This window comes from Miniopterus natalensis, chromosome 8 (assembly GCF_054644295.1).
Source record: "Miniopterus natalensis isolate mMinNat1 chromosome 8, mMinNat1.hap1, whole genome shotgun sequence".
NCBI classification, from domain to species: Eukaryota; Metazoa; Chordata; class Mammalia; order Chiroptera; family Miniopteridae; genus Miniopterus; species Miniopterus natalensis.
In genome coordinates this window covers 48,382,875-48,408,342 of record NC_142088.1, presented here as the reverse complement: position 1 = coordinate 48,408,342, position 25,468 = coordinate 48,382,875, and the positions used below count along the sequence as shown (strand labels likewise).

General features: G+C 36.2%; 1 protein-coding gene across 3 annotated transcripts in view; it reads left to right on the top strand.

The window, feature by feature from the left end:
• The window catches only part of SLC4A10 (solute carrier family 4 member 10), a 142,112-nt gene extending 117,191 nt beyond the window's left edge, over positions 1–24,921 (top strand). For all 3 annotated transcript variants that reach the window (XM_087819813.1, XM_016196641.2, XM_087819814.1), the window contains 5 exons: positions 5,114–5,287; positions 6,244–6,366; positions 14,631–14,698; positions 17,148–17,264; positions 23,492–24,921. In XM_087819813.1, coding sequence (XP_087675939.1) covers positions 5,114–5,287; positions 6,244–6,366; positions 14,631–14,698; positions 17,148–17,264; positions 23,492–23,558 — 549 coding nt within the window. In that variant the 3' untranslated portion in view covers positions 23,559–24,921. The remainder of the gene's footprint in view (positions 1–5,113; positions 5,288–6,243; positions 6,367–14,630; positions 14,699–17,147; positions 17,265–23,491) is intronic.
• Positions 24,922–25,468: the final 547 nt, after the last annotated feature.

The following is a 25,468-nucleotide window of genomic DNA, read 5'->3' as shown; positions in this document are numbered from 1 at the left end:
CATGAGACTAGAAAAAAACTTTGTGCACAAAATACGTTCATGGTTACACATTCTTTCAAAATATTAGAAACAGTCCAGTTATCCAACATCTGTAAATAATTAAGTAATCCATGGTACACTCACTGAAAGGTGATAATTATGATGACAATAAAAGTAACGTGGTAGAAAGGCTTATGGCATAATGCAAAGAGAACAGGAAAAGAAGTTGTATCTACCGTAGGTTTATAAAGCTACGAGTGTTGGTCAGATGAAAAAGGAAGGCGGAGAAATAAAAACGATTGGTTAAGACAGTGAGATCCTGGGTGATTTTTTTCTTTTATGTTTGTTTTTTAAATTGTTATTATTATAATTGTATTTATATAATTATTTTAAATATTAAGCTAAAAATAAAGTTATAAGGTAAGGCAGTTTCCAAGTATAAGGAAAGCCTTATTAATTGTTTAAAGAAGTATTTGTTAAAGAAATATAGTTCTTGTGTTAATTTTCTATTGCTGTGTAACAGATTACTATAAAATTTAGTGGCTTAAAACAACAAACATTTATTATCTCACAATCTCTGTGAGTCATGAATTTGGGAGCAGATTAGCCAGGTGGTTCTGGCTCAAGATGTGTCACATGGTTACTGTCTGGATATGGACAAGGGCTGCAGTCATCTGAAGGTTTGAATAGGGCTGGGGGATCCTGTCTAAGATGGCTTATCACACAGCTGCAGGTGAGAGCCATCAGTTCCTGCCTGGCTATTGGTCGGAAGCCTCTGTTTGCCACATGAGCCTCTCCCTGGGTCACTCAGGTGTCCCCATGTCATGAAAATTAACTTCCATCAGAGTGAGCAATGAGAGAATGACAGGAAATGACTGTGCCCTTTGACTAGTTCTCCAGAGTTGCCCATGGTCAATTCTACTTTTTACTATTTGTTGGAAGCAAATCACCATGGCCAGCTTGCACACAAGGGGAAGGAAATTAGACTTCATCTCTTAAAAAGAAAAGTACTAAAGAATTTGTGGATACATTTTAAAACCACACTAGTGTTTTCTAAATCTTTATAGAGGCTGTTCGCAAATTGTTCCTGCTTTTGTTACTATAGTGGGTTGAATAGTGTTCCCCCAGAATGTGATCTTACTTGGAGTCTTTGCAGATGTAGTTGGTTATGGATCTCAAGATGATCCCATCCTAAATTTAGGGTGAACTCTAAATCCAATCACTGGGGTCTTTATAACAAGAGGAGAATGGAGACACATGAAGATGGAGGCAGGGATGGGACTTTTGCTGCTATAGCCAAGAAACAGGAACCACCATCAGCTGGAAGAGGCAAGGAAATTTCTTCCTTACAGTTTTCAGAGGGAGCTTGGCGCAGCCAGCACCTTGATTTTGGCCTCCACAGCTATGGGAGAATAAATTTGTATTATTTTAAGTCACTGAGTTGTGGTAATTTGTTACAGTAGGAAACTAATAAAGATTTCTACGTAAATTTGCCTTTGAATAATCTTGTTTTTGAACTTAACATTATTGACCTAAAACACTTAAATTTTCTTGAAAAAGAGGATAATTTTGAGGGTTACTTATTGTAAAGTTAGTTTATTTTTGTTGACTAAAAGGAAAATAAAAATTGTTGCTTTTTCTTTGACACAGCCTGACTCACTGCTGTTCAAAACATAAAAGAAAAGACACCCAACAGAATGTTATGAATTTATCAAATTAACAGTTAGGTGGAGCACAGGGTGTGAGATGGTGAGCATCAGTTCAACAATAGGCCATATGAGAAGTTGAAATAGAGAATTTTATTACTCACGGCTCCTGGAGGAAGTACCTGGCTTGGGCCAGAGTGGACGGTCAAGGCAAAATAAAGACAGAGAGAGGGAGATAGGACCTGGGGTACATGCTTTTATTAGGGTCTGTGGGTAGAGTGCTTTGGGGTTCTTGGGCCAAGGTGAGATTGGTTAATTCAAATCAAGACAGCAGGGTTTTGTTAAGTTCCTGGGAGTCTTATCTAAGGGGCACATAAAGGGAAGGTGTGGGGAGACAGGGGAGACTTGGTCACAAGGGCTGCTGGGGAAGTCATATCAGGACCTCTGTTTACTTGTGACTCTATGGGCTTCTATCTGGGGAATACAGTTGCATGAGGGGCTAGTGTAGTTTAAGGTCACTGCAGGCCACTTGGCTAAAGAAAATGGATCTAAGGCAACAATACCACAGAGTAGCTTAGCCACACTCTGAACACTGAGGGCCAGGAGGCACAGGAACTCTTTTCCTGAATGAATAGCCAGCCAGTTTCTGATTTTGAGAGCAGGGAAACCACTTAGGCCTTAGGACAGTGCTGAATGTTAGAACTGAGGCAAAGCTTCAATATGAAGCCATCGTAAGATCATCAAACACCCAAAGTAGATAGGATGAGTCTGTTCCTCCTGACACTGGGTAACATTAACTTGGGAGAGGGAAATAGTAGAGAAGGGTTATGCATTTAAATCTTACTCAAATTAGTTTTAATTTGTTCCTTTATAATTTCATGTATGAAAGTGTATTTTGAAAGAATTGGTTTGGTAAGGCAGATAGGGAAGAGTCCTAAAGAGGTTTTATTTATTTGTTTTGCTAGGTTTTTTGTTTTTTGCCTTTAGCAAAGCTCCATGAGTACTAATTTCATCTGTAATTGAAAAGTATTTATTATTAGGCCCCAGGCTCACATAAATATAGCAGCAGAAGTTTAAGAAACAAAGGAAAATCATTTTGATAGGTTTCAGCAGATTTTTCCCCCTAATTCCACTCACATGATTTTATATCCATGAGGTTTAAAACAAAACAAGAATGTCAAATTTTGCAATTATTTGTGGTGTTAATCTTTCAAATGAAAATTGAGGAAAACATTATCAACGGTACATGAGAAAAATATAATGAGTTTTAAATAGCACAAATGAAACAGCAAGTAGGGTCTCACACTGAGAAAGAATATTAGTGAAAATTTAAGTGAGCCTGGAGCTCAGGGAGTTGAAATCCATATTTGGAATTTTGTGGCTAACTGAGTGTGGAAATTTATATTAGGACAAGATAAATGCCAAATGCAAAGCTCAGACTACATTTATCATGTTGATCATTACTTAAGTAGCAATAAACATGTGCTGAATAGCAACAGTTCAAGGAGCATGTCAGTTGGTTACTCTGTATGTAGTAGGAACCTATATTGTACCTGATTGCTTAGCATTATTAAGAAACTTATCATCTAGACCTCATTGTGCAAAGTGGCAGAAAAAACAGATCACAGTGTTCTCTTGAATGCTGTTTCTGTACTCAGATATATAACCACATCTATATTCATTCCAGCACTTCAGGAGCCTAAAGGAAAGCAAATGTGCCATTTAAACAATAACAATTGAAGCACCCACACAGTGAAGTACACTTATGCAATAGCATAACTTCACAAAGGAGAAATGGTGGCTGAGAAAATGAGTTCTCTAGAAGCTGAAACATCCCATTACAAGTCAGAAGATTGTACTCGACTTCTTCCCTATTCCCACCCCCACTATGTACCAAGTTTTATTTGCTTGTTTAATGACATGTAATTTTAAGAGATATTTAGGATATAGAAACAAAAAGACCTAATGAAATATTTGTGGACAGTATGGAGAAAAATGGACCAGGGAACAATTCAGCACTTAGTACTCTACTTAGAAGGTTTTCAGTAAATGTTTTTGGAAGGTATTAATGAATATGAGTAAATAAATGAACAGTGGATGAGCTAACCTACATATGATTCTAGTTTAGATAACCAAGGAAAGATCATGCAATAGCATAATATTGGGAACACAGAAGAAAGATGGGTTTATGTTGTGTGGGATTCCTGCTACACATGCAAGCAGATTTTGGTGAAACAGGATGTTTTGACCCTAACACTTCACTCCATGGACATTTGTTCCTTGGCATATAAAGTAATTTTGGAATACTTGATGAAAATTGCTTACAGTTTTCTTATAAGTTAGCTAAGAAATAAAATCTAATAGTACTCTTTTGAAAATGCAAAACAGATATTACTGTAGAAATGGCATGAAATAGGACTGTGATTAAAACCACATTCTAAATAGTCACTCCCTGTTGGAAACATTCAAAACTACCAAGTTTGGCCTGAGAAATATTAAACAAAATGATACACATAAAGTAACATGCAGTGCAGTTTGCTACTAAATAAAATGTGATTAAAGATTTACGATTCTTCTGAAATTTAATATATAAAATTTCAATTGAGAAAATTGGCTTTCATAGATAAAAATGACCTCCAAGTCAAAACTATAACAATATTATATAGTAGTACAAAAACAGTTGTACTGTCTTTAATGTAAAATTTAAAGAAAAATGACACTGACCCAGATGAAAATAATTTTTATAAAATACAATTGAAAAATATATGCATGGTTTGATAGTACAGTATAGGGAATTGATGACAAAATTAAATTAACAGAATTTGCTTTGGAAATAATTTATTAACAATAATTCATCTAGGTTAAATCTTTATGGCTAAGATATTTATATTTGTAAAAACAGTACCAAAACCTTGTTGGAGATCAAAGCAGCCAAGTCAGAACAGCAGAGTCAAAATAAGGAGGTCAAAACACCCTACTCAGCAGCTGGAGGTGGGTGGAGAGCTCCAGAGACAGAGAGCTGAAGAGGAGACCTAGGTCCGGGAGTCTTCAGTAAGCATGTTTCAGCGGAGGCCGAGGGCAAGGATGAGCTCTTCCAGGAGAGGAAATGGCAGAGAATGGGAGCCCAGGAAGCCCTGCTGCTTAGGGGGCAAATGAAGGAAGAGATTGCGAGGTGGCAAGGAAAAGTTGCTGCTGCTGTTTGTCTCTCAAGGCTCTCCTCCCCTTGGCAGCAGCATTTGTCATTGTTGCAAATATTTTAAAACTCTTCTAAATTATTACCTGGGTCCATACTCAAGAACATGTGGAATATTATAAAACTGAAATTGTAGTATTTCAGAGTGTCTGCATAACAGTACTACTGTATCCAGATGCCCATATGTCAGCTTAAATGTGATCCAGATGTACAATATATTGGACCACATTAAACACTTACTCGTTAGACTTTTGTTGTTGTCTGTAAAAATCTATTTAGTCTGTTTATCTTTTAGTTCTTTGATAGAATAAAGCTCTTCTGGATGCCTGCAAAACATCAACCAGATTTTATATATCTAAGGCATGTTCCACTTCGAAAAGTTCATCTCTTCACAGTTATTCAGATGAGTTGCCTTGGCCTTTTGTGGATAATAAAAGTTTCAAGAGCTGCTATTGTCTTTCCAATGATGGTATGAAACTTCTTACTTTTTTTCTCTTCCTGTGATTTTCTCATATTGGAAACCCATGAAGTGAACTTGGAACAGTAGAGTCATTCTGAACAATTATTGGAAACCCTTGTATAAACTTGAACCACTAAAACTAGTAACTAAGATTGGGTTTGAGATTATGTAAGAATAGCAGTGATTCATATTAGTTTTTTTTCTATCATTCTGAATATTGGTAGTTGAATTAATGGAAGTTGGGTGAAAAAATGTAAACTTTCAAAATTTAACTTTAAAAATGTACTAGCAAATCTGAAAAGGTGGGAGCTTAAAATTAAATTGCATTAATATTTCAGACAACTTTTCAGATACTTCAAAAGGTAGTGAATCTGAATGACTGTAAATAATTTAAAATCTTATCAGCACAGGTAAGAATGGTTTAATGTTCATTTAAAATAAAACAAACTGTTAACTACATGTATTTAAGAAAACAGTTGGATATATTTTATAGTTTTTAAAATAGCTTCTTTAAATGATTTCTATAATGGGTAAATAACATCATAGCCATTATTCAGAGGATGTGGTAAAAAAGGAAAATGATGAGATTGGGTGCATTCAGGGTGGGATGGTAAAATAAATAACACATACATATAAAAAATTGCTTTATTTTATTTTATTAAATTTTGAAGTTAGATGTTTTCATGTTTATATTTCTACTGTTACATAGAAATATCTAGGTCTACAAATTATAGTTATCTTTAAGAATTGTTTTTTTTCCTTTGAAGTATAAAACTTAAATTATAAAAAAGAAAAGGAAATGAAGGAAGCAGAAGTACAGACAACAGCTGTTATACACGCATATCTTCAAATTTCATTTTAATCTCAGTCCTAATTGAAATTGACTAGCTTTTACTAACAAACTAACATCTGCATCCCCATTTCTATTTTTGCCTTATGTTACACTATTTTATTATTTATTTCAGGTGTTAGCTCTGGTATTTGTAAGAAAGTTGATGGACTTTTTGTTTACCAAACGAGAACTCAGCTGGTTAGATGATTTAATGCCTGAGAGTAAGAAAAAGAAACTAGAAGACGCTGAAAAAGAAGTAAGTCATAGCAAAATAAATATATTATAAAGAAAAAGGAGCCCTTGCACACCATAGCTCTTTGCAAAACCAAATTATTGTGTTTCTCTTTAGACAGTAATTAATAACCACAGGTGGACAAATTTGGAAGATTAATGTTTAAAATCATAAAGTTGAAATTGGAGCACACAGAAGCAGGCATATCTTGCATGAGGAAATCAATCCCCGGTGAAACATGAGAATACTTTGTACTTCATTATCACCCAAATTGTACAGTTTATTTTTCTGATTCCTCCCCTGTGGATGGCAGAAACTTACTGATGCTTAATTATTTCCAAATTATGGTCATTCAATGATTGGTTTATGGTTGAATATGTGGGAAATAAAAAAGAGACCTTAGTGCAGTTGGTATTTTTCTAGGGAGAAAGTTTTAATCATAAAACAATTTTAGTCAAAAGATAAAATGATTTATTCTTGAAATAGATGAAATGCTTCAGAGGAAAACATGCTGATTTGATTTGCTTTCAAAGTTATTTAAGATTTTGCTGTCAAGGTGATTTAAGATTATTGTTTGAGAACCTTTTTGGATTTAATTACTTTCACAGACTACTGATTTATCCTATTCTGTTCCATATATTAAAACAATTTAAGTTTTATGGAGTATTTAAAGTTCATGTGTAAGTGTGGGTCTATTTTGAAGGCTAGTAATCATAATATTTTTTTAAGTATATGAAAACTACAAGGAGCATAAGTGAAAAAAGTGGCCATTACATCATTTAGCAGAATGATTGAACCCATAAATTATAAAACATAAGAACAAAATCTCCACGTGAATAGAAATGAAGATGAAAGAAAATATTTGATGACAATTGTGCATTTTCACGTTTCCTTCTTGTACAAGGTGGTTGGTAAACGTATTCAGTTTCTTATACAGTATATTTTCTCACACCATGGATATATTCCTCTCTTTTTGGGGGGATCTGTTTGCAAACCTTTCAATGGTCTTAGGTTTTATTCAGTCATTAGGTGAGATTCAGTTAGGTCACAAAGTCTAATGAGATTTCTGCACAGATGTTTCTACAAATGTAGCTACATAATATGTCACTGGCCCGGCCAGGCGTGGCTCAGCGGTTGAGTGTCGACCTAGGATCCAGGTGATTGGGGTTCGATTCCCGGTCAGGGCACATGCCTGGGTTGTGGGCTCGATCCCCAGTCGGGGGCTTGCAGAAGGCAGCCAATCAATGACTCTCTCATCATTGATGCTTCTATCTCTCTCTCCCCCTCTCCTTTCCTTTCTCTGAAATCAATAAAGATATATTTAAAAAATAATAATAATAATAATAATATGTCACTGTCTGGTATTTCTTCACTATTCCATGGTGTCCCATCACTCACAATGGATTCCCACATTTAGAAATTGATCACAATGATATCTATCTTAACACTATGAATATTTCCGTTTTCCCAAATATTATAAAAGGCATACTTAGACTCATACTTCTACCAATAATAATATAAAATTAAACTATCATATTATTAAAATCATATTATAAAATTATCACTTTATTTTTTTTCCAATATATTCTTATTTAGGTATGAGAGATTTTTAAAAATAACACATTAACTAGGATACTGTGATAGTCTCTATTTCTTTTTTGAGCTTTAGGTAAAGTTTTGTTGTCTTTGTCAGGTACTGCTCCAAAAAATGTGACATAAATTTGGTGTAAATTAAATGTACATAAGCTAGGCACCAGAATATCGAAATTCTGAAGACTTAGATTATCCACTCTTGGTGTAATTGAATTATTCAGGTTGAAAACAATTTCCAAGAAACTTTAAATTCAAAGAAGGTCATTTTGAATTCCAAACTTATGAGCTTCTGCTCAGTCTTTGATAATGAGAATACTATTAAGTATACTAAAGCAGTAACTTATAAATGTAATTTTACTTTATTATTATTATTTTTTGCTTTGATTTTATATCAAATATCTTTACTACTTCTGTAGGAAAAGGTAGCAACGGTCCTAGCCCTATAACATCCCTTCCGCAAGATTCTCCTTAGGCCATATCCATGCTGTGGAACATTTTTTGCCCTTCTAGAACTTTGTAAAATGAAAAATTATATTTCTATATCACATATGATGTTTAATTTGATAGCAATCATAAATGTATTAGAATTTGCTACTTCTATTTCCCGGAACACTCGCATAGCTGCTTACGTATGGTCCTTGTATGGGTGTGTGCCAGCTGTCTATTGGAATTTATTCACCCCAGTGCTATTTAATGAACTTCTAACCTTATTACATTATAGATCCACTGCACTCCAATGGGTGTTTGCTGTTTTCTGATTATGAAGATAATGATTTAGAAGTAATTAAATATTGCTAAATTTTCTAGAACTCATGTTTTTCAAAAGGATACAAAAATACATTAGAGATTTATCAGGCAAATTTACAGAGGTATCCTTCAGATCTGCATAGGAGAAAAAGTGGGGAAAAGGCCTTGTAATACATTAAATCAGGCAGGTTTACGGATCCTTAAAATTTCAAATAGATTTAATATGATGATACTTTCAGGTGATCCTCAGTTCATGGATAGAAACAAGAGCACCATTAATACAGTGAAGAACTAATCCATAATTAAACATTAAAATATAGGTCTGACCAGTACAAAAATAAATAAATAAATAACTCTCCACCTGACAACAGGAGGAAGAAGAGGAAATTTAAAGATGTTCACTTTCTAACTTTGAATTCATATTAAAAGAGTGTGATCAGATCGAAAATAAGGAGATTAAAGAAATAATACATTAAAACTTAAATTCTGGTTGATTTTAAACTTGGTGACCTGGATCCCGGTATTTCACTCTATTGAGGCTGCGGACTCCGCTGAGGGATGTGATCTCCTTACTGTGGCGTGTCATGCCAAGGCCCGGTTATCCAAGAGATTGTGTGTTAAGGGGGTAAATGGACAAGATCTCTAGAAATGTTAAATTTCTGCAGTTAGTCTAATAGAGTAACTTTGATTTGATCTGGGAAGACGATAAATAGTAAAAATGTCTCAGCTCCCTGAGACTTGAATTTAAAGTAGGTTCACCTTTTGTCCTTTCGATGATACTTACAAGCTTGAACCTTTGCCCTCCAGGGTTTTCCTATCAGTAGCCCACGTCTGGTCTCCTGACATTGAGGAAACATTAGTCTGACCTTAAAATTCAATAATGAGCTAAGCAGAATAAATAGCTACACAGGCCAGTCCAAGGTCGCAGAGCTTCTGTTCCAAATTTTCATGTACTTCATGCATATGCATATGCATATGCTTCAGTTTTTAGAAAGAAAGGATTATAATCAGGATAGAAATGAATATTGGAACCCTGACATTTTGCACATTGCTCTGTGTAAAGGAAAGACTGCAGAATCAAATTCTAGATGTCCAAATGTGCTCAGAGTACCAACAAGCCTTCTTTGCTACTTAAATATTCTCTAGGACATTGTACACATTTGACAAAAGGGCTGCTGTTAAAAGCAGAAAGCCCCAGCAGAATGTTTGCTCCTGGGTGGGGGGCGAAGGCAGTTTGTGTTCGATAAATCCTGGAAATTCAGCTCTGAGCAGTGATCATGATAGTGACACCTCTTGGTTTATGGGAGGTTCATTCTAACATATATGCTATAGGAAAAGGCAAAAAGGGGGCAAGTGAGACTTGTGATCTGTATGAAGCAGGATCATGAGCAAGGCCAAGAAGATACAAAAGCAATATAAAAAGTGCAATTAAACCAATTACAGAGCATGTTGTACTGCTAAGAAAGATCAGAATTGGTTGTGGATTTGGGAAACAAGTCCTAATTATTACACAGACAAATGTTATTTTTAATTGAATCTTAGAGTGAGGCAAGCATATTTTTCCTCAAGCAGTGGGTTTTCAAAGTGTAGTCCCAGGACCTCTGCTGCATGAGCAGACACCTGCAACTTGTTAGAAAGACAAATTCTTGGTCTCTCCTCCAGATTTTCTATTCAAAACTCTGGGGATAGAGTCAATAATCTGTATTAACAAGACCTCCAGGGAATTCTGACGCATGCTAAAATTTGAGATAAGACTTTTCCTAAAACCACAGAACCTGTATTGCCAGAATATACTCTTCTACATCCAAGGTTACTCTATTAGAATTTTTGTATTTTACAATAATCTAGATAAGCCTTTTAGAGACAAACATTCTGAGGAAAAACATGTTGCATCCATCTATTTATATGGATTCTGTGTGGCCTACTCCACTGCCCCTTTCTTTTTTTTTGGCTTTCGTCATTAAAGTGAGTAGCGTATGTGTTGACTCTTCTATCTATTGGGAATTTTAAGAAATACCTCTTAGAGATGTAACATTTTATGGTATTTAAAGTATTGCATATGTGTGTGTATATAACATTATATATAATGTATATGCAGTGTTAGCAGCACTATCTCTTCTGTCAGTAATTGAGGAAGGAAATGGTAAACTCTTATGTTCTTTTGCTTTGTTGTTCTCTTGGATAAAATAAAGGGGTTAAACTTAAATTCTGAAGTCCCTTCTATTTCCTAAAATCTATGAATTCTAAAATTGCTGAATATTTCTCCCTCTAATACTCTAAGAATTTTTGTGAACATTGGCTCTGTGCTGTTTGTACTTTGGGCTATTTGAGTGCTCCTACATAAATACAACTTTACCTGAGAAATGGATATGGTAACAGATGTTACCTATTTCACTAAAGGTAGACCATTTGTTAGGCAACATGGCATATGAATTGTATTTTTTATGCTATCACAAACTATAATTCCGGTTCGTAGTATAATTTTTTGTATAGCGTCCTATTAATCAAAACACCCCACAATTTAACTCCAATTTTATTTTCTACTAATACTCAGCACAGGCCTTTGATTCTAGCCAGGCTAGTTGATCACTGTCAGGCAAACACATCTTATTTATAACCACCTTTTATCCTTGGCCCACATATTATTTTCCCACCTAGAGTTTCTTCCTTCTACTACCAAACTGACCAAATAAGATGGGCTCAGATGCCGCTCCCTCCGTCCCTGCACTTTTTAAGGTGATGCTTCTCATCCTCTGAGAGTAGGGTTTATATCTTTCTTTTCAGGGCTGTATCCCTAGTACCTAGGAGACTAGATGATGCATGCTTAATATATATTTGTTGAGTGGATTCATGAGTAGCTCCTGGATTATTACTCTTATTCATTGTGTACCTAGCACATAATACCTGCTCAGTAAAGGTTTGAATGCTTTTGAATAGATTGGTTTTTAAGCCTCACTTTTTCTGCCTTTTACTGCACATAACGAACTGTCCTTCACTTATTTAGTATCTGAAAAATGCTTTGGACTATCTTAATTAAAAGATGGTGTTCAAATCACAGTATGAATATTCCTCTAGTCAAATTGGCAAAACCCCTCAGATGTTCTTGGGTAATTTGAGCATCCTTTTGGCATCTTCACCATGTTGTAGGTAGGATTCAGCATGTTTTCGATGGATCCTGTGTGAATGAAGTGCTGAATGGAACTCATTTTAAGGTACTTCTGACTTATAAAGCGATGGATACTCAGTTAGCTTTATGCCCTTACGCTCTTTCTTTTCCTGTATGATTGAGATAAACTAGGTTGCAATTGTCGTGATGGCTACTGCCTGATTTGACTGCTGCTCCCCAGAAAGGCTCAGTTTTTGGCTTCCTCAGAGTGCTGCCTGGGTGCAGCCGGCCCTCCATCCCGAGCGCTGGGGCCCACCCAGCCTCCTTCTGGCACGGAAGGCAGCGGCTGCTCTGCCACCTTCTCTTCAGATAAGCATGGCTTGGAAATGCTATCTTTAGAGGTGATGAGTTTTTGTTTGGATAGAATTATGACTAGTATAAAGCCCACACATGCTAACAAGCCACGGAGTGCAAAATAATTATTGAAAGCAATTTGAGAGAAAAGTGGAAAAATCAGCTGGGGAAAAAACAAAATTGTTCCCAAAGCTTTGCTCCAATTTTTTTTTTTTCCTGATAAATTGCATCTTGTGCCTTGGTTTGCTCTACGAGGTCACCTTAGCTCTGATGGCGCTGTTCCTCTCTTAGCTTTTTTGAATTTTACTCTTTTATTCAACCTTTTACCTGGATTTTTGACATTCTGATTTGGTCAGAAAAGATACTTTATACCAAGCTTACTTTTCAGAGGATAATCAAGGAAAGAATTGCATTTTGCTTGTATCTTGGTTTTACTTAAATAGCATTTGGGATCACTGAATGTTTCCTCTTTATGTTCATCCCTGATCATGAAGGTAACCTTTTCTATAGGAAAAATAATCATATCCCTCTGAAAGGATACATATGCTCTGCTCATGGCCTCAGGGGTATGCGCATAAGTTAATATGACATATATATTACGTTCCATATACAGCGACTAACCCATTTGCAAGACATGCCTCATTCTAGGCTACAGATTTGCTCTGCTCAGATGCTTAAATGTGTAATTTAAAACAAATGGTACTATCAACCTACCATAAATTAGTTCTAATAGCACTGCCAAATGCCAAGGGGAATAGGCATAATACACAGGTAATAAAGTACATCTGATGGGTCTTAAAGAAAAACTTTTCTTAAAGAACAACAGAAAAAGAGAATAGAGTTAATGTCTATAATGCAAAGGTACATGCCATTGGTACCACAGCGTATAAATCTAACATAGGGTTTGGGGCAGGCGCTGATAAGCAGAGAAGCAGCGAACTCACCCACTCCACTGGCCTCTCCATTGTTCCACAGCATAGGCTAGGCATAGATATTCTGTATGCAGCATGGCCAACGTCCCAGCAGAGGGGAGCCTGCCTTGGTCAGCAGGTTGGATGTGTAAACAAGCACTCCAAGAGTGAAAATGAGACCTGCCTCTCCATTATATTATATATTCATAGGTTAGTTTAAGACACTCTAGAAAACACTACTTTTTTAAGTCTTTAAGTAACAAGAATTATGGCTAGGGCTCTTCACACTAGGCAACATGCAAGTTGAAGGCCAAGGTCTGCATACAGAGGATGCTAGGAACAGACTTGCATGCCAAGAATAATGACATCAGCCAAAGATCATATATCTCAGGAAGCTGATTTAAATCAGCCAAGCTACTGCTAAGCTACTGAAAGAGGGAAGGCAATGAACCTCTAGATTATTCCTGTTTTCTCTTTTCAGTTCCCATTTGGTCAGAGAGTTAACTCGCTCTTCATCTTTATACAACTCAAAATTCCATTTCTAGACATGAATAATTCTAACATTTTTAAATGGCCCTAAATAGTTCTCTGAACTGGAACATTGCTAATTGATCCATTGAAAATAAATGCATTAAACTGGAGCTATAATTTGCAGATAACTACATTTCTTTCTTTTTTTTTGGTGTATGGAAAGAAGTTGATGGTAACATTATTGAAAACTAAACCAGGACATTTCAGTATGGTAACATAAGATTATCTTCATCCCAAATATATAGTTTTAAAATGATATATAAGAAGAAATAAATATATAAGCATTTCCACCCTTTGGGAAGGGTGGGATATTGTCATTGTAAGAAGAAATCTGAATCATAAAACAAAAGCCTAAGATGCATCCCTAAGTGGAAAACACATCTATCTGTATTTTGGTCCATACAAGAAGGTATCTTTTACTCTCTCTTTCCAAGTCTCTCTACTCTCTACAGTGGTAGTTCTCAAAGTGTGGTCCTCAGACCAGCATAATCAGTGTTCCCTGGAAACTTATTATACATGTAAATTCTTGGGCCCTACTTCAGACCTATTGAATCAGAGAATCTGGAGGTGGGGCCCAGTAATATGTATTTTTACCAAGCCCTTTAGATGATTCTAATGTAAATTAACATTAGAGAGCCATGGCTCTAAACACATCCCTCATTCCCTTTTAATAGAGCATTCTGGGAATATAATTTCAACTTAACAGAGAAAATTATTATCTTAATCATATTTTTTGTCCTTGTAAAATTTAGATTGATTAAAAAAAAATCTACTCGGAAGTTAACCATGTTTTATATTGAGTGACATGAAAGAGATAGTTGTTAGCATTTAAATTACTTTGTGATATGAGACTCTCATTAATTACTTATGTTCTTGGTAGTTGATGCTTTCTTTATTGAAAGGACCTGTGCTAGCATTAGTGAATGCAAACAAAGTGGGAGGTCCTGGGGTTAATGAGGTAGTGAAACATTAATCTGTGTTTCTTCATCAATGTAAAAGAAAGACTCATCAGGTTCACTTTGTATGTTTTACATTTATCTCTCCAGGAAGAACAAAGTATGCTCGCTATGGAAGATGAGGGCGCAGTACAACTCCCATTGGAAGGGCATTACAGGTAAGATAGAAAGGTAAAAACACACAACTTGAGTAATGAAACACTTTGTTATTCACTCTACTTAAAAATTCTGTACTATAGAGGTTTGCTGAAGTTGTATTACAGTAGCAAGAGCTGAAACTAGGTATTAGATTACTCTGTCCTGGTACTGAGTTCTGTCACTAATAGCTATGTGACTGGCCAAGTAGCTTAAAATGAAGGGGAGCAGGTAGCTATTGTTTGAAGTCTTTTCTTCTCATATTTTATAACAGATATGAAAGCTCTCTTTTGTATCCTCTGAAAGTAGCACCTGGAGACTAGTCAAGATTCAGTTCTGGGATAAATGAGCTAAGTATTTATTAAATTGGTCACAGCTAAATAAACTCTGGGAGGTTATCCCTAAAAGACACTTCCAAAGAGATAATCTATTTCCAGAGTTAAAGGATTCAGTTTTACCAATCATTTTTAGGAAATATTTATGTAACTCTAAAATATGCTAATTGTCTTTATGCACAGAGGCATAGCAAAAGAAAGCAAACTTCTATAAATTATAATAAAATTTTTGAAAGTATTTGACCAAAAATTATATAAGGTCTCAAATATATAATATATTCTATATATTATTCTTAAGAATAATATAAGGCAATGCCAGTTTAAAAGCAGAGGAGACTTTTCTCTGAGGAGGAATTTTGTCATAGTATTAAGAAAAAGAGGAGAGAATATTCTAGATCTTTAGGATCTGACTATAAAATCATATTTCCTATATTTAAAAATATATAATTATGTACCACTTAAGCATGAACACAAGTATAGAAAGTGTTTTATCTTTTTTAAAAGCAACATTTAAGTTTTAAAATCCTGTTGATTATTTAGTTGAATCAGCATATTCTCAAGGGTATTCTGTAGAAACCTAGTTTTCATTTGGTACCACTTTCAAAAGGATTATGAGGTTAAATAAGTTTGGAAAATATCCCATACTGTATTCCAGTTTGGAGATTCACAAGGCACATTGGCATATTGACAAATCTAAGTAGTACTGCATTAAAAAAAAAAGTTCAACTGTCTAATCCAACATTTTCCAAACTCATTTGCTCACAAGACTGTCACATAATATCTTTAAAAACTTGTATTCTATATGACACTCTTTTGGGAATAACTTGATCTTATGCTTTGAGTTCCCAAAGTCTAAGTGGATTAGAGGAATTAAAGAACACATGTCTAGATTGGTCAAGGGAAGGGGCCTGCAAAACCCAAGGTTTTGCTTCAGACCTTTGTTGTTTCTCTTAAAAGTTGAATTTGTTGCCCCCTTGTGAACAACCACCAAGGAAAGTCATGTGAGGTCAGCCTTGGATTTCTTTAGAACATTTTTTTTTTTTTCACAGCAGAGCATCTTTTCTATGTATAGTGAGAAGAGTGCTATTTTCTCACTCAATGAAACTTTCTTTGACTTGGCCTATGATTTATCTCAGTTGCAATTTGGTTGTTTTTCTAGCCCTGGGAATGTTTTGGAGCATTATGAATGTCACCTATAATTGGTGCCATTTTAAAATGCAAAAAAAAAGCACCCAGCATGGTATAGGTGCTGATATGACAAGCTCCCGCAGCCATTTGAAAAGACCTCTGCCAAATACACAGGCTGCCACCACTTATTTTACAAATATTTATGGAGTAAGCATGAAATACCAGGCTCTGTTGGGGGCAACAGCAGTGGACTAATGGTCAAGAATCCTTCATGAAGCTTATATTCAGGTAGACTAGAGGTAAGGGGAGACAGAAAATAAACAAATGAACAAATAAAGTAGTATAGTATTTCAGATGATGAATACAAAAAGTGAAAAAGAGGAATGAGGGAACTATGAGGAGATGGAAATAGAAATTTTAAGTAGGATAGTCAGCAAAGGCCTGTTGGAGTAGGTGGCATTTGAACAAAGGAGTGAAATTGCAACAGAGGGAAGAGCAGGTTCAAGGTTGTGAGGCAGCAACCAGCCTATAGTGTCCTAAACAGACAGACAGCCATTGCATTGTGGCTGGAGAGGAAAGAGCAGGAGTGTAAGAGCAGGAGGTGAAGTTGGAGGGTGAGGGTGGGGACAGAGCCTTATAGTCCATCTACTGGGCTTTTACTCTGAGTGAGTGGGAGCCACTGTAGATTCTGAGCAGAGTGAAGTGATCTGTTCTGCTATGCACATTAGGGGAAGAGGCTAAGCAGTGAACATGCAGAACCCAATCCCTATCATTTGAAATGAAGTATGAAAACTATAGTCAAAACCAGTTTTTATGTAACTAGAATATTTTGTTTAGATTTTTTAAACAATTTTTTTAGTAATTGAGAAAACTATTAGATACTTCTTAATTTTTTATTATAAAAAATACTATTCAAAGGCATAAGACTGTCCTGTATTTAGTTTCTATCACTAGATAACTTCAGTTATTTATTTAATGTTTATTATTTCATTTTGGGTAAACTATCTAGAGATGATCCATCTGTGATCAATATTTCTGATGAAATGTCAAAGACCGCCTTGTGGAGGAACCTTCTGATTACTGCCGATAATTCAAAAGATAAGGAGTCAAGCTTTCCTTCTAAAAGGTTTGAATTCTAAAATAATGTGAATTTATACTGATCCCAGTCATTTTATGACATAAATCCATTAACAAAAGTATAGTTACTTTCCATCAAATTTAGAACTAAAGTATCTCAGAAAATTCTTTTGAAAAGTGGGTAGAAATTGTAATGATCACGTTGGTTGGTATGATTTTGTTCTCCCTTTCAAATGAAAAGTTCACTCCAAAACTATGACCATGGGGAGAAATGGTGCTATAAATGGGTCCCAATGCATGACATCTTTGGACATTCATTTTGACCTACTCTTTTGCAGTACGATTTTATTGTATTCTCTTATCACCCACTTCCCAGGAACCTTGTTGATGTCTGACCACCTTTTGCACTCCGCCATGTCCTTTTTAAAACCCATATGGCACATGAAATGGTGATTTTATATTTAGTATATTTCCATTCTCCTATTAAACCCCTTGATAATCTTCCCTAACCTCCTTGCCCCAAAACATTCAGCTCCAAAAAGTTCTATCCAGTCTTACTTCTCTGTACGAAAACGTTACAAACAACTCTGGCAGTTGTGGATGGTAGTTTTAAATGCATGCTGGGGGAAGAGTGTGTCCTTAAATATCAAGAGTCATCATAGGATTTCCAACTGAATTTTCCAGAATTTATAAATAAGGATTCAAACCATCAGCCTTCTTAGATGCTGATCTAAAGAAAAATCTCTATGTTATGCTTATATCACTTCTTATTAAAGAGTGATTGAGGGATTTGGGACAGTGTTTAATTATTAAATTCCTTTATTTTCATGACTTTAAATTAACTTTTTCTACTTAATTTTTATATTACATTTTTTGTCATAAGCTCCCCTTCCTAATCACTCTAGAAGCTGATTCCCCAAAGGTAAGACCCTCTCCCTCAAACTTATTCCTTAATTGTATTTCCTTCTGTTCAATGGTGTCTTCTAGAAACCCAGTCAGCCTATGTTCTCTGTGTGGATTTTGGGGAGGCGAAAGGCATGCAGAGTTGTAGGCTTACATCCAGTACCAGACTGAGTGTTTATGGTGTTCCTATGACGACTCAGCTCTTTAAGAGGATTTGAAACTTGAGTAAACTTTTCCCCCACATGATTTATACAAATACATCATATATAAATAAACAAATCTTACAGAACTATATTTAGTAATGACATCAAATTTCTATATTGGAAAAAGAAAATTTATCCCTTGCATTAAGAGATTGCAAAGCTGGGCACTTCCATTTATGCACCACCATGCTTCCAAACCCGCAAGCTTTATCTGACTTCATGAGAAATATTTGGAAACATGGGCTAGAAAAAAAGTCTACATTATAGTTAGAGAGTAACTCTTGTTGCTGGTTTTTGTCACCCCAAAATGGCATGCTGCTTCAGTGTCATCTCTGTCCCCAACAGCATAAACAGGACAGAGAAGATGTGCAGATTTCACCCCAGAAAGCTGGGGATTCATTCTCTCTCTCTCTGTCTCTCTGTCTCTCTCTTTCAGTCTCTCTCCCTCCTTCCCTCCCTACCCACCCCCTCTCTTTCAACTACTCCAACACTTAAACAGTCCAAAGGAAGTTAATATAAATTACTCAGTAGCCTTTCTCGAAGACTTTTGGTTGATGCCTTCTGTTTTTTAACTGGACTCTAAAATCTTCATGTATTTCTTTGCTTGGCTCAAGCAGAAGTCATATTTTATTCTAAACCATGCTTAATCTTCCTTTCCCAAAGATCCCTGCTACAGCCTGATAGTCATCCTCACAGTAATACAGTTTTCCTAGAAGTCTTGGAAGAAAATCAGAGTTGTGAGAAGGGTAATTTCTCAAACTCTTTGAAATATGTGCTTTTGGACCCTTTAATGTTAAAAATATGGCATTTCTCTGATTTAAAAATATGTGAACTCAAGGTTTATGGATTCAAAATAAATGCCAGACATGGAAATAGGTGGAGAATTTGAGACACTCAAATTTATAGATGGCTTTTCTTCCTGTATTATATGGATCCATAGTACAAACTCTGCCTCTGTTTTTCTTTGGTTCAAGCAAAAGTTTGGGGTTTTTTAATCCTTACCTGAGGATATATTTTTATTTATTTGAGAGAGGGAGAGAAAAACATAGATGTGAGAGTGAAACATTGATCAGTTGCCTTCTGTACCCACCCCGGCGGGGATTGAACCTGCAACCTAGGTATGTGCCCTGATTGGGAATCAGACCAGCAGCTTTTTGGTATACGGGGTGGCATTCCAACCAACTGAGCCACCCGGCCAAGGCCAAGCAAAAGTTTTTATGTCATGATATTTTACGTAGTCCTTAAAGTAAATAGTTAAGTCAGCCCGGCTGGCATGGCTCAGTGGTTGAGCATCGACCTATGATCCAGGAGATCATGGTTCGATTTCCCATCAGGGCACATGCCTTGGTTGCGGGCTTGATCCTCAGTGGGGGGGGGGCATGCAGGAGGCAGCCAATCAATGACTGTGATCACTGATATTTCTATCTCTCTCTCTCCCTCTCCCTTCCTCTCTCTGAAATCAATAAAGATATATTAAAAAAAAATAGTAAAGTCAGTTAATGCTTTTCACTAGACAAACCTAGTTGTTTTAAATATCTATCTAGATTACTTCAGACAGCAGGTTAACTCTAGTGAATGATGTGCTTTAAGCAAGTCCAATTTTAGATAGACCATCTTTTACATTTTGATATAACCTCTTGTTTTTTATTGTTTGAATATATGTTCTAACCAGCATGAGATTCAAACTATTGTGGAATAAAAGTTTACCCAGCTTTTTTTTGTTTACCTTTAGGTGTGATAAAATCTGTAGGTTTCCATGTGAAAAAAATATCTCTTGGTTAGTGGTTAATGCCTTTCATCTTCATAACAGTGGAAACTGACAGAAAGACTGCGGCTTCCAGGAATCCTAAAACTGCCAATACTATTAACAGCTGTACCCTCCCAAAGCCACCGCTTTCTGTTCGTATTTGGGGCATTAAAGTATGAGGACCAGGAATTGTAAAAATTTTGGGCCTGTTAGACTATCCATTGGCAAATCAGGCCTAAAGACCAGATTAGCAGGGTCTGTATCTCTTGAGACCTAAGCTGGCTGCCCCCTCCCTCCATCCCTAGTTTTCCATCTTTGCATAAGCCCTGCAAGCCTAACAGAGAAGCCTAGATACCTTTTGTTGCTGGAGTTTGGAATAGCAGTTCTATTTTCTCCATTATTTCATTCACTTTTCATTGTCAAGAATATTTTATCCAGTTTAACTGAAAGAAGGATCTAAGAACTAAATGCAGACTCTGCCACATCTGTGGGATGTCTAATTTGACCCTAGTTCAATAGTGCCATTCATTCAAGGGACAAGCTCCCCTGCAGCTTATTGAAGGATAGGTGGAAATAGGTCTCATTGCATCAGAATAGGTGAGCAGCTGCTATGCTTTATAAAACTGACACCCAAGATTGATGTTTCTTGGGAAGGTACCTTGCCAGGTACTGGGAAAAGCAGTGCTTGGCTTGCCCTGGTGGCAGAGGCTAGGCTCTGGGCCCACCCTCCCCGCTCCCCCATGCCTCCACTCCCACCACCTTCTTCTATCCTGGATTCTCTTTCTTGCTCTGATTTCATAGGCCCTGTCATGACTATTTGGTAAAAGTTTTTTGTAACAACTATTTTGGTGTCGTTGAAAAATTATAGTTTCAAGATTCTTAGCAACATAGAGGTAGTGGGTCAAGTTTTGCTCTCTTGAAATATTACTTTCTTTTATTTTAAATTGTAACTCCTCGAGGGCAGGGACACTATCTCATCCACCTTCTATCCCTTGTTTTTTGCAAAGTATTATACAATATGGTACATATATTACATTAAACATATATGTCATATGTATGGCATATAACAGATATGCAATATGTGTTTATTATAACAGTACATAATAGATATGATATGTATTTATTAAATATATACTAATATTTAATACATATGTAATATAGGTAATAAATATATGTAATATAATTAATATATACATACTATATTTATCACAATGAAAGTTTAGAATTGATTGGCAATGAGAAAACCCATGTAACAAGGAATAGAGTAATAACCATACAGTAAGAAAATTCAAGTTGATTTTTTATAGATGTTTTAAGGTGGTTATAAAATTTCTGCCTCACGGTGTGCTGAAATATAATACCAAAACCACTGGTTTTAAACAGTTTTTAAAAAGCCCCAATCATAATTGGTTGTTGTTTTGTAACCAAATAACCAGTATGAGCAAAGCAGCACATCAGGAGGAAGCGTGTCTGGAATCAAGTGATACTCTGAGTCTCTTTTCTTACTCTTGGTGACTAACAGTGCACGAGGCATTTGCTCATTTATGAGAAGCTTATGGAGCAGGGCATTGCTCACATAGGAACTGTGCACGTGTGGCAGCCAGCATGTCTCTGTCCTCACAGTCTCCTACAGATAGTATCTGTTGTTCTCTCTTTCAAAAGGCAGGAGTTCACTGGAGTTGGGAATACCAGCCTCAGAATCCTGGCATTCAACCTGCAAGGGAACTTTGTCATCCAGGCCAAACCAATTTACAGATGAGGAAACAGAGTTCTGGAGAAGTTAAATGACTAGCCACAGTCATACAGCTCAGCCTTAGCTTCCAGGAACTGAGTATAATTTTCTGTTCCAAGCCCAGGGCTTCCGTCACTGACCCCTGCTGTCCCTTTTTCATTGACTTTGTTTGGCAGAAGAGACTGGGAGCCAGGTAGAGCCCAAGGAAAAGTTAATTTGGAAAATAGGGTGGCAGACACTTGTCATATGAAAGGAACTTATAGTAGAAGAAAGTGAATCATTTAGATAGAGGAGTTAAAAATACAGAGCTTAGACTCTCAACACATCATGTGCACACTGTCATCTCTTCTCATGGAAGGAGAAAAGAAAAGTGAAAAGAGTTGTTTTGCTCTGACCTGTAAGTAATGTGCGCTGAGAAGCGTGGCAGGCATAAACCCGGGTGCCATAGACACTTGCTCACACCAGCTCTCAGCACTGGCAGCGTGCCACCGATGGCAGAAGCTCCAGCACTTCTTACCTGATGGTGCCGGGTGGTGGTGACAACTGAGAAGGGCTGTTTCTAGCTTGAGTTGGAGGAAAAACAATTTAAAAAACACACTCGTAGAATATGTCTAAGTTATTGACCATTGTAAAAGCTGCACAGGAGGCCCCATAGGAAAAGGGGTTTTAACTGTCACTTTATTACTTAGAGAAGAGTTATAAAACCAAGGATTTCCCCATGAGCCACTATTTTATAAATTTATGTCAAGGACCAGTCATAATGTCTGGGTGTTTCCAGCTCAGGGCCCCAGAGGCCGGCCAGCTGTGGGCTGCCCTTCATATCAGCAGCAGGGAGGAACACAGAGCGACTCAGATATTGGGGCTCTGCCCTGGGCTGGAAGTCATGGGGAGTGAGCACCCTGCCCTTCTGGAAGCCTGTTGGTGTGAGCTTCGTGCATGTGAGCACATTGTTTGAATTCTCCATAAAAACTGTCTATGTGAGAGTAGGAAAATGTACATCAGAAAAGTACTGAAGAAAAAGAAGACAAAAATAGGAGAGTCACATAACCAGCTTGCCCACTATTAAAATTAACTGAAGAATAGATAAAATAGAATCCACTTGGGAATGAGCTTATTCTGGACTGAGTGAGGTAGAACATTGTTCCTCTGATGAAGAGGGCCTCTCTGTTAAGAGACAGCACAGATGTCCCCAGACCTGCAGAGGTGTGTCTGTGCTACTGACCAGGACACAATTTTCACTGAGAATCAGGATCCAGTCCATGCATAGAGGATGGGCCACCTGCAGCAGAGCCCAGAAATGCCTTCTGTGACATCTCTTTTGTGTCATTGATAGTGTCAGTGCTGTCTCAAGATGGGGCATGACTGGCATTTTCAATAATCATCAGTGATTCAATTGCCCAAATGAAAACCATGGTATTAATCTTGCATGCTTTTGGAACTGTATTAAAAATGTCTGGGCTTTGGTTTCTGTTTTATGAATTTCCCCTTTATTGCAGTTTTTGGTGTCTATCTCACTGAGTACAGAGGATTTAATAGTTGCTATCTATCTATGTGTGCTTCACAGCATGAAAGAGCAATGCCTAAGGGCCCTTGTGGCGCTTTGGGGCTGATGGGTTTGTGTCTGAGCAGGCAAATCTCACAGTAGCCTTGCTGGATTGCAGTAATACATTTCTCTTTTTCTCCCCCTGTAGCAGTGAAAGCCGAAAAGAGAAGAAAGCTGACTCACAGAAAGGTGTTGACAGGGAGACTTGTCTATGACTTGATCTTCAATTTATTTTTTACAAATATATGAGAAGAGTGCCACAATTATTAATAAAACTGCTTTGATCATGTATTGTAAATTCTGTCTCTCATCCCAAATCCACCTCCGTCCTGTAAGTAGTGCAATACTTGTTTCATTTTTGTGTTTAAACTTCTGAGCAGTGAGACACACTTGTGAGCATATACAACAGCTAATGCAAGAACCTCTGCATTCCTTGCTGTGTGTTAGACATTTGTAAACACTGGATTCTCATTGTCCGTTTTATGAGAGCAATAGCTTTCTTAAAGAGATAAGTCATATTTACCTAGTTTGTATTTTCCTACTGTAGTGACCTGAAGATACCTGGTAATTTCATTGCGAAGAATTTTGAAAGGTAGTCTTACTTCTTATTTTGTATAGCTTAGCATTTGTGACTTATTTTGAAATATCCAAATCAAAGATTTAGTTGGAAAACATTTTTTAATAATTGAATTTATGCATTTCCTTGATTTAATATGATACATTTAATACTTAAGAATTTATATGTAACTAAAACTTAAATTTGAAAAATATGTGGAAACCTATTCACAACTTGTTTAAAAGAATCAGACATGAATGCAAAGAGTCAAGCAGTGTTTGCTTAAAATTCAAGTTGTGGTTATATGAGCAAATAAATACTGGGCTTGTATGAAATGCTTTAGAAAAACTTTGTAAGTTTTGTGAGATTTAAAAAAAACCTTTATCAGAAATACGCTGTTAAATTTCTCTCCCATTGACAACAAATATTTTCCAAATAAACCTATTATACACATACTCGTGGAATGCCAATGGTGAGTCATTGCACATGAAATTCCACTTCTGTACAGTTCTGCTGCTGCTAAAGGTCATGTACTGCTTCATGCTGCTTCTGAATCATGTTCTAATGTTAGACTGACAGGTCTCCCCTTGAAATTTTTTTCCTACAAAGCTCTTTTCCACTTTTTAATTAAATGCATGTTGTAGAAAAATAATCTTTTAAATGAAAATTTCAGATTCTGTTTGAAAAGTTTCTGCAGATATTTCAGTTCATATGAAATCATCTTCACTAAGCTTATATAAGAGGAAGAAAAGTTAAGAATTTTTTAGCATTACTAAGAATACGGTATTTCTGTTGTTTTAGATGAATGTGAAGTTAATAAAGACTAAATCTCGTAGTACTCTTGTTCCCTAAGAATGACCAGTGATCTTCAGTATCCAATTTGATAATCATTCAGATCCCTGTCGCTTTTCCAAACTATTCATTATGTATTCTGTGTATAAGTGCACATGAAAAGTGGGGGAAAAAATGCTCTTGTGATTAAGCTTATGAGGGGGGAAAAAACAAGAACAAAACCTTCATTAGGTTCAACATTTTGATACCTTCTGAAAAATTCCCCTCACAGTCTTTTAAGGAGCCATTTCTTTTATGGAAACATAAGCCTAAAAAATATACAAAGAATATGCAGTTAACAAAGCCTGTGTTTATAAATGCCAAGGAAAAAATACAGAAACTTTCCATTCCAAATGTGTTGCCTTTGTATATTTTATAATACAGATACTACATTGTAAACATTCCCATTGTTTTATGATTTAGACTAGCCGTCCATGCCAGTCAGTCCCTTAAGCAGCCTACTGTTTTAATATCTTAATAACTGTTCTGTTAAAAATGATCATAGTGAATTAGAACCTTCACATGGTCACCTGTTTCAATAAGCAATCATATCCAATGAAATTCTGTATTTCTGAGTATTTTTATAGCCATTTTGTTCTTGTGTGAATTTTAATGATATCCCTGTTAATTCTAATATTTTGAAATCATATAAAATATAAGAAAAATGTAGTGTTATATATTTCCTTCTAATTTCAGGTTCCTGGTCAAAATTAGTGAATATCTTGAATGTAATTTATT